General features: G+C 45.2%; 1 protein-coding gene across 1 annotated transcript in view; it reads right to left on the bottom strand.

Moving 5' to 3' along the window:
* Dnajc12 (DnaJ heat shock protein family (Hsp40) member C12) overlaps window positions 1-10,703 on the bottom strand; it is a 45,964-nt gene that overhangs the window by 7,026 nt on the left and 28,235 nt on the right. Inside the window, exon 3 of the mRNA XM_008832658.3 lies at window positions 4,619-4,758. Within this exon, the coding sequence (XP_008830880.1) occupies window positions 4,619-4,758 (140 nt within the window). The remainder of the gene's footprint in view (window positions 1-4,618; window positions 4,759-10,703) is intronic.

The following is a 10,703-nucleotide window of genomic DNA, read 5'->3' as shown; positions in this document are numbered from 1 at the left end:
CCCCTCTCCCTCCCTCCCTCCCTCCCTCCCTTCCTCCCTCCTTACCTCCCTCCCTCTGCATGCCATGAGACTGTAGGTATCCACAGAGGCCAGAAGAGGGTGTCAGATCCGCTGGAGCTACAGTTACAGGCAATTGTAAGCTGCCTGCTGTGGGACCTAGAAACTGAACTTATCTGCAAGAGCAGCAAGCACTCAACCACTGAGCCATCTCTGCAACCCCTAATGCTGATTGAAAAGACAGGCACGCATCTCATCAGTTTTGTACCACTAATAAAAATAAATCAGAAGCCAAAGGCGAGCCTAGCATACTACTCCGACTTTGGTGACAAGACAAACAATGTGGCCAGTAAGTTCTAAAATACAATTATTGTAAGAGCTCAAATGGGGCATCATTAAGCTAAACCCAAGGCAGAAATGATGTGTTTGAAAAAAGGAAATTACCTGAGGATGTAAGTGGCAACGTGGAGAGGAGCTGTGGAAAATCTGTGGCTAACTTGGTACTAGCTGTTAAAGGCTACAATGTTACTTAGCTAGTGTCAAGGAATTTCAGAAAGGCAGTGAAAAAGGAAAGAAAGGCTGAGGAGAAGGCCCCGTGGGACGTGCTTGCTTGAAGACTGGAGTTCAGACCCACTGCACCCATGTAAGGGTAGGTGGTCTGCCTATAACCCCAGCACTCAGGAGTCAGAGACAGGAAATTTCCAGAACAAGCTGGATAGTTAAACAAGCCAAATGGGTGAGCTCTGATTTCAAGCGAGAAACTCTACCTTATATTAAGGAGAACAACCAAGCTTCCTCATGCACCCCCACACACATGAACATGCATATACATACATACTACACACACATACACATGAAAAAGGAAAAAAAGGACAGAAGAGATGGCTCAGCCATTAAGAGCACTGGCTGCTCTTGCAGAGTACCCGCGTTCAATTCCCAGCACTCACATGGTGGCTAACAACTGTCTCTAACTCCAGTTCCAGGGGATCTAACGCCCTCTTCTGACCTCCGCAGGCATTGCACAACATGTGTACACTTATACACACACAGGCAATACACTCATACATATAAATAAATAAAAATAATAAACCTTTTTTTAAAAAAAGAAAAAAGGAAAAGAGAGAAGAGCCTCAGAGGCCTGCAGCCTGAAGTCCCGCCCTGCCCCACCCCACCCCACCCTGCCCACTGGGATTCCGAGCCCTGTCATCGGTGTCCATTTCTGGTGACAACTCCAGAATCCTTCTGCCTAGAGATCTATCAGGATGAGCATCCAGGTCCCACCTACACTCTTAGACCTGGCAACACAGTTTGCTGAGGAATGAGGCCTTGGCCCTCTCTGGGTACCTGCCTACGAAGTTCCTCCCACCGCTGTTCAAGGAGGCCTTCACCAGCACGCAAACTGACATCCTGAGGGCAATAGCTCAGGCTTGGCACTATCCTTGTCTCTCTCAGGAGGGCCTGATGAAGATGCCGTACTTGGAGAACTTTAGGGCTGTGTCAGAATGAGTGGATGAACTGATTACACAGAAAGATCACCCTCGGGTATGGAAATTACAGGGGCTTGATTTGCGCACTGTGCCCTGGAACTTCTGGAAGGTATGGGATGGAACAGCAAATGACAACCGCTCTCCACAGGTCATGAGCAAGACTCAAACAGTGGAGGACCAAGCAGTTCCTGGGGTGAAGCAGTGGCCTTTGAAGGTCTTAGATGACTTTTGCCTCAATCCCCTGATCTGGATGAATATCAAAAACTCTTCTTTCAGTGAGCTGAGCAGAGGTGTTTGCTCCAGCTGTGCTGTCAGAAGCTGCAGATGTCTTAAGGCTCCTGGAAAGTTTTGAGGCAGGTAATATCCAGGAGTTAGAAGTGAGTACATTGTGGAGGCTGCGGTCCCTGCCCCTGACATTGTCTACCCTTGACACTGAGTATGTAAGAAACCTCAATGGAACCAATAGAGTTAATTGAACATATGTACGCAGATCTGGAGGAGAGGATTGTTAGCACAGTCATTTCTCAGTTACCCAAGTTCAACTCGCTCCATCATCTCCATAGGCAGGAAGTCCATTTCCTCAAGGTCTCCCTGGACCAAGTGTCAGGTGCTTGAGGACTCCCTTGGAGACCCTCAAAATCACTCACTGTCATCGTTCACAGTCAGACTTGAATTGTCTGTCCAAGTACCCAAGCATCTATCAGCTCAAACACCTGAACTTTAGTGCCCAATATTTCCATTTATGTGCTAGGCCCCTTAAAGTTCTACAAGAGTGAGTCTCAGCCACTGTGCAGACCCTGGAACTGGAGGACGGTAAATGAAGGATTCTGCAACTCAAGACCTTCTGGCCTGCTCTATGCCAATGTCTGCAGCTCACCGAGGTCAAGTCCATGGAAACTACACGTCTGTCCTGAAGAACGTGCTACACTACACGGCCAGTCTAAGACAGCTGACCTTGGGGCTGTACCCTGCCCCTTTTGAGTGTTATAATGACATGGATGGTTTCCTGGTAGAGAGAGTTTCCCAACTTAGTCCTGAGATCATGGACACACTGAGGGCCATAAGGAAGCCTGAGACAGCCTGCTTCACCTCCAATCTCTGCCTCACATGCCATAAATGTGTCTATAGTCAGGACGTGTGTCTGTGTTCCTGTTGGGACTAACTAGGGGAAGGTAATTTCTGGGCCCTGGGAATCTCTGGTGTCTGATGAAGGGGACATAGAGAATGTTGCTTAGACACTGCTCAAAGTGTGAAGAAAATGTGACATACCCAGCCGCTTATATCAGAGGAAAAGACTTGACATATAGAACTGGATTCAGAAGGACAACTGTGCATTTTTAAATGTGGCTTCTGGCAAGCCAGGGAAATGACAGGTTTCTGGACAATAGCATTGGTAAAGGAATGGTCAGAGTCTGGAGCCCTGCTGCTCTCCTCCTGGAGTCCCCCAGGATCCCTTCATCTGTCCCCAGCTTCGATGTCAGCAAAGCCTCATGACTGTAGAGCAGGGAAATGAGGCTCACAGCCTCAAAATAAATCCACTCCATGGTCGGCATTCCGGTCTTCACTCGTTTCTGGGCATCTGTTCCAGCCCGTGTGTGACTGTCAGGGGGTCATGTGCACAAATTCAAGCTAAAGTGAGCAGTGTAGACCCACAGTCCAATGGTAGTAATTTGGGGAATGGGAGGAGGGTTATCCGGGATACTCAAGCTATGAGGGAGCAGAAAGACATGAAAAAGGGCAAAGCCAAAGGAAAGACAAGAAAGAACACAAGAAGGGAATGGGGTCTGCAGAGCAGCGAAGAACACGTTTGCAGCAATTGGTTCCCTAGGCCATCCAGGCTCACTGAGGCTGAGCTGGGTAGGGACCAGGATTCTAATCAGTCATTCCTGGGACTGAATGGCAGGGTTTGCAAAGGGGGGGTATGATTGCGAAAGCCTTTCAAAAGCTTCAGAATTGCACTGGAATGATGCCTCACTGGTTAAGAGCAGTTCTATCACACAGGGGACCTGAGTTTGATTTTTAGCATCCATGTCAGGGAGCTTCCATGTTTCCAGGTCTAGGGGGAACTGAGGCCTGGGAATCTGGTGCTTGGCCTCCACAGGCACCTGCTCCCTCATATACATAACTACTGATACACATAATTAAAAATGAATATATCTATAAAAAGGAAAAGAATCTTATTTCTGAATATGCAAAATTAAGTAACATTTTTTAAGATTTATTTTTATGTGGATATGTGTGTGAGTATGAATATATATACCACATGTATAAGTGTATGGCCTACATGTAAGTGCACCAGTGTCACACAATGAGCACAGAGGTCAGAAGAGGGTGTCAGATCCCCTGGAACTGGAATTACGAATAGTTGTCAGCCACCATGTGGGTGCTGGGAACAGAACCCAGGTCCTCTGCAAGAGCAGTCAGTGCTCTTAACTGCTGAGCCATCTCTCCAGCCCCCATTAAAATACTTTTTAAAAGAAATAACACGGTGGGGCTGGAGAGATGGCTCAGCGGTTAAGAACACTGGTTGTTCTTGCAGAAGACCTGGGTTCAAATCCCAGCACCCACATGGCAGCTGACAGCTCTCCGTAACTCCACTCCCAGGGGATCTGACAGCCTCTTCTGACCTCTGCAGGCATTGCATGACATGGGTGCACTTACCTACATGCAGGCAATACACATATACATATAAAATAAAAATAAATTTTTTTAAAAAAAATAACACAGTAACTTAATAAGTCCAATAACTCTTTGACCACCATATATATGTTACGAATCATTTACAGCTTTCTTTGACTAACTGGATCCTGTTTTGTTATAGATGTATTAACCATGTTATGTAAACAAGCTGAAGGGACATGTTAAGTAAACTAGCTCAAGGGACCGAGGGCACACACTGGAGCAAACCAAAGAAATTAAAGAACGCGGTGAACGCGGCATGGGCCCCCAGCACTGACTCATGCTGCCTCCGTTCTGAATTTCTCCTGAGGGTTTCATAAACAATGATCTCCCCTGACTACCAGCTAACTTCTCGGTTCTCTCCTATTGCCTGTCGACTCTTACACTAAGTCACGAGTCTAACCCATGACCAGCCTGACCTTCACAAGCCCCAGCATCCCCAGAGAGAAACTCACAGTTTTCACTGAGTTGGCCAAAGTTTCCCACTGCTCAAAAGGCACGGACATCTGGCTCCTCCGCCAGTGGTCATAGCGGGCTCTCCTCTCTTCATTGGTCAGAACCTCCTTCGCCTTCTGCAGTTTCTGAAAAGTCTCCACTGGAAAACAAGTCGAGACATGAGCACTTCCAAAACCATCCAATACATCCCACTGGAATCATGACTCAGTCGTGTACTAACTACAAGACTTTGGGCCAGTCCACCCAGCCAAATTTAGTGTCCTCATCTGAAGAGTGTATCATAAAGACAAGTGAGGGCCAGCAAGATGGCTCGGGGGTAAAGGTGCTTGCCACCTAGCCTGACAAACTGAGTTTGATTCCCAGGACCCACATGGAAGGAAAGAACTGACTCCTGCAAGTTGTCCTCTGACTTCCACACCCACACACAGAAACTCATATACAATAAATAAATAAATGTAATAAAATTTTAACATTTTTATCTTATGCATCAGTATTTTGCCTACATGTATGTAAATGCAACACATGCATGCAATGCCCAAGGATGCCAGAAGAGGGTATTAGAGCCCCTGTAACTGGAGTTACAAGTAGTTGTTAGCTGCCGTGTGGGTCCTGGGAACTGGACTTGGGTCCTCTCAAAGAGCAGCCAGTGCTCTTAACCACCCAGCTCTCCCTTTAACCCATAAAAAAGAATGTAAATTCAAGTGAGACCATGTATGTAAAGGGCCCGACACACAGTTCAGCCATGCCTTTTGCTGGGCTCCACTGATGTTTGATGCTAATGATACAGATGTAAACAGTTGACAATAAGCAGGAAAAATAGAAATACAAAAAGTATCGTTTGTCTACCAGAAAGAAAACTGCCTTTTCTGTCACTAACTGTGAAGGTGAGTCAGGTAATAATCTAGCCTCAGGCTTCAGAGGAAGTTGAAATTACCTAGGTGGCTGGAGGACCCAGGGCCAGAGAAAGAACGGTGAGTGCTAGGGCTGTATGGTGCTCAAAGATCCAGTCATCCAAGGCCTTTGTATCTGGCTTGTTTTGTCTTGCTTTTGAGACAAAGTCTCATGTAGTCTAGGCTGGCCTTGAACTCTCCCTATCAGTCAAAGATTATATTTTATTTTTATTTTATGTGTATGAGTGTATTGCCTGCATGTAGTAAGTGTACCGTGTGTGCAATGTCTGCAGAAGCCAAAACAGGGCATCAAACTGGAGTTAAAGATGGTTGTTAACCACCATGTGGGTGCTGGGAACCAAACCTACGTCTTCTGCAAGACAGTCAACTGCTGAGCCAGCCCCCAATTTTTTTTGGGGGGGGGCTGTTTCTGATACAGGGTCTCCCTGTAGTGGGGGCTGGCCTGGAACTCACTATGTAGAACAGGCTGGCCTTGAACTCAAAGAGATCCACCTGCCTCTGCCTCCCATGTGCTGGGACTACAGGCATGTGCCACCATGCCCAGCTCCAATTTTTTTTTTTTTAGTTATATGCGTCTATGTGTGAGTATGTGCACATGAGAGCACTGCCTGTGAAAGCAAGAAGAGGGCATTGGGTCCCCTATAGCTGAGTTTTGGGCAGTCGTGAGCCACATATGGTGCTGGGAACTGAACTCAGATCTTCTTAAAGAGGAGTATACACTCAACCTCTGAGCCATCTCTCTAGCCCTAACCTTGACCTTCTGATCCTTTGGCCTTCACCTCCCACATGCTAGGATTACAGGCGTGTGCCCCAAGCTGTTTATGCAATGTGCAGATCAAAACCAAGGCTTGGTGCATAGTACGCCAGCACTCTACCAATTTCATCCTTAACCTTAAAACATGCTGGTTCTGTGTACCTAGTTGTTGCTGTTGTTGTTTGATATAGAGACTCATGCATCCAAGGCCTTGGATTTCATGCTAAGAATGGTGGTCTTGGGGCTGGAGAGATGGCTCTGGCTGCTCTTGCAGAGGACCTGGGTTCAATTCCCAGCACCCATGTGGTGACTAACAACTGTCTATAACTCCAGTTCCAAAAGATCCCAACACCTTCTTCTGACCTTCACAGGCACTGCATGACATGGGTGCATTTACATATATGCAGGCAATATACTCATACACATAAAATTAAAATGATAAAATATTTTAATAAAAAAGGAGTATATGACATACACTAAAAACAATATTGTTGAAAGAAAGAAGACTTAACTAAATAGAAAGATGTCTCATGTTCCTGATTAGATTTGATATTGCTAAGGTAGCACTGCCCCCTAAATTGGTCTACACACCGAATATAATTTCTGTCACAATCCCAGTTCCCTTTCATGCAGAAATTGAAAAGTTGATCCTAAAATCCTAAAATGTAGAAATGCAAGGGACCCAGAAGAGCCCAAACAATCCTGAGGGGCTGGAAAGATGACTCAGTGGTTAAGAGTACTCACTATTCTTCCAGAAAACCTGAGTTCAGTTCCCAGCACCCACTTCAGGCAGCTCACAACCACCTCTAACTCTAACTCCAGGGGATCTGAAGACCTCTTCTGGCCTCTGCAGGCACCCTCAAATACACTTGGCATATACTTGCACAGACACACATAATAAATAAAAATTTAAAAATCTTGAAAAAAAACCTTGGGGCTGGAGAGATGGCTCAACGGTTAAGAGCACTGACTGCTCTTTCAGAGGACCCAGGTTTGAGTCCCAGCACCCACATGGTGGCTAAAAATAGTCTGTAACTCCAGTTCCATGGAAACCCAATGCCTTCTTCTGACTTCTGCAGGCATTACATGACATGGGTGTATTTACATATATGAGGCAATACACTCATACACATAAATAATAAATAAAATATTTTTAAAATAAAAAACTTAAAAACAGGAGCAGAATTGAAGGACTGATATTTATTTTTCTGTGTGTTGGTGTATTGACTGCACATAGGTAGGTGTACCTGTCATGCAATGCCCTCAGAGATCAGAAGAGGGCATCTGATCCCCTGGAACTGGAGTTAGAGATGGTTGTTAGCTGCCATGTGGGTTCTGGAAACTGAACCCAGGTCCTCTTCAAGAGCAGACAGTACTCTTTACCACTGAGCCATCTCTCCAGCCGGACTGATACTTCTTAATCTCAAAACCTACACAATGTACAGCAATGCTGGCCTAGAACTCCTTATGTAGACCAGGCTGGCCTTGAACTCACAGAGATCCGCCTACCTCTGCCTCCTGAGTGCTGGGATTAAAGGCATGCGCCACCAAAATTTTAAACATTTTTAAAAGAATGAATTTGGATGCCTACTTACATCATATACAAAAATTTACTCAAAATGGATCATGGCTCCAAGCATGAGTCTATAGACTAGGAATATTTTTAAATTGTGTTATTATTATTATTTATGTGTACTCTGTATTTATAATACCTCCATATCAATTGTGAAAATCCTGAACTACCTCTGTATCCCAGTTGGCTGGAAGTGGTTGTTGCCAGCCATGAAGACACACAGCTATCATCTTGTACTCAGGAGATGGAGGTAGTAAGCTTCTAAGTTCAAGGCCAGGCTGGGCAACATAACCAGTATATGAAGTTCTGGGTTTGATCCCCAACACGATATTAAACCGGGTGTGGCAGCACATGGTTGTAATCCTAGCACCAGGGAGATAGAGACAGAAGGATCAACAGCACAAACCATCTTCAGCTGCATAGAGAATTTAAGGCCAACATTTACTACATGAAATTTTGCAAGAGTGAGGGGGAGGGGAGGGGAGGGGAGGGGAAGGAAAGAGGAGAGGAGAAGGGAGGGGAGGGGAAGGAAAGGGAGGAGAGGAGAAGGGAAGGGAGGGGAGGGTAAAACAATAGCAAAAAGCAGCTATTCCCAAGCCCCTCACACATAAACCCATCACTTCAAGCATGTGTTCCCCAGCACCCAGAGCTACTGCACTGGGGGCACCCCAGGACCCTGCACGAAAGCTAAGTAGCCAGGTTCCTTAGAAGACATCAACTGTTTCAGTATCAGCACTGGAGGAAGTAGCAATTAATGGGTTAAAGGGAAAACCCTAAAGACCTTATTATTGAAAGCTACAGGCAGCTAAACAAATAAAAACCATCTGCGGGAAGCAATCTTTCCTATTGCTCATGGAAATACAAATGTCCCCTCGTATGAATGGGATGTCACTTTTTCCAACAGGAATAGAAACCTTACTACATTGTCACCAAAGTTGCACATGCCAGTCACTGCCATGTGCTGATTAAAGGTTTATACTTTTATCTCGGTGTTGCTTTTCCTCTGCATATGTCAGTCTCACTTGCCAGAGTTTCTAGACGCCCACTTAGATTTATTCAGATGTCGATTTCTCAACAAAAGCAGATACTCAGAAAGCAGAAGATAATTTTCGTCCTGCTACGTAAACTTTCTCCTGTCTCATTCTCTTCCCTACATTTCATAAAATGAGTTTGGGGACCACAGGGATGGCTCAGGAGTTAAGAGCACTTGTTGCTCTTCCAGAGGACCCAAGTTTAGTTCCCAGCACCCATGTCAGGCAGCTTACCTGCAACTCCAGCTCCAGGGTATCCAACACCCCCTCTGGCTTCCTCATGTACTCACACATGCACCATACACACACACACACACACACACACACACACACACACACACCACACCACATACCAGCTTCAAATAAAAATAAAATAAATCATTAAAATATGAGTTTGAAACTATTTGTCCTTCAATGTATCTGCTAACCACATGTATCACACAAGGTAAATATTTACCAGTTCTGGGAAGTGAGGTCTCATTTTGTAAGATTAGACAAGCAATTGTTCTGGGACCCATGAGAGACATTCTGATTGAACTTCTAGAGCTACTGTGAAAATACAGAGGTTTTTCATATTTATATTTCACAACAGGATTTGTGTTATGATAGCCAAATTTTAAGCATATACCATTTAAAAGACTTGAGAAATAATAATGTCAGACATAGTTTGAAAAAATAATCTAGAGAAAGAATACTATTAGTAGTGGTTTTCTGGTAGGAAGAGACAGGAATAGACTTGCCATGGGGGCCAGACAGTACAGTTGGAGGGGCAGCAGACTGAGGAATAGAATTTCCCCTTCAACATGACTTATTACTAATATATACATGGGCATGGTGTTTTTGAGACAGGGTCTTGCCAGGCATGGTGGTGTATACCTTTAGTCCCAGCACTCAGGAGACAGAGACAGGTGAATCTCTGTGAGTTCAAGGCCAGCCTGGTCTACATAGTGAGTTCCAGGCCTGCTGGGGCTACAGGGAGACCCTGTCTCAAAAAGACTGAGAGAGAGAGAGAGAAAGAGAGAGAGAGAGAGAGAGAGAGACTCAGACCAAATTGGCTTCAAACTCCCTCTGTAGCCAAGGATGACCTTGAACTTCTGATCCTCCTGACTCCGCCCCTTGAGTGCTAGGATTTACCAGTATGGATCATCATAGTGGTTATGTGGTGCTGAGAATCAAATCTTCATGTGTGCTAGACAAGCACTCTACCAATTGAACTATATCCTCAGCAATACATATTACTGTTATCTTTACTCTATGGGAGTATATTAATCAGCTTTGCATTACTATAATGAAATACCTGAGATGATTAACTTAGAAAAATAAAAGATTTATTTTGGAGCACAGTATCAGAAGTGATCAATTGGCCCCCTTGCTTTGGGGCTGTGACAAGTCAGCACATTATGTGCTGGAACAAAACCATTCACCTCACTGTCTAAATGCAAAAAGAAGAGAAGGAAGGGCTGGAGGCCTGGCTCAGTGGTTACGAGGCCAGCCTGGTCTACATAGTGAGTTCCAGGCCAGCTGGGGCTACAGGGAGACCCTGTCTCAAAAAAAAAAAAAATCAAGATAGAGGCTGGACAGATGGAAAGAGTACTGACTATGCTTTCAGGGGACCTGGGTTTGGTTCTGACATCCACTTTTGGCCTCTGGAGGCAGTACATGTGCATGTGTGCTTACATACTCACATGCAAAACACTCATAAGATATAAAAAAATTAAAATAGCCAGGCATGGTAGTACACGCCTTTAACCCCAGCCCTAGGGAGGCAGAGGCAGGTGGATCTCTGTGAGATCGAGGCCAGCCTGGTCTACATAC

Source organism: Nannospalax galili, unplaced genomic scaffold (genome assembly GCF_000622305.1).
Source record: "Nannospalax galili isolate Female #2095 unplaced genomic scaffold, S.galili_v1.0 scaffold156, whole genome shotgun sequence".
In the NCBI taxonomy this organism is placed as follows: Eukaryota; Metazoa; Chordata; class Mammalia; order Rodentia; family Spalacidae; genus Nannospalax; species Nannospalax galili.
The sequence above is the reverse complement of the archived record's forward strand: the minus strand, read 5'-3'. Positions and strand labels throughout refer to the sequence as shown.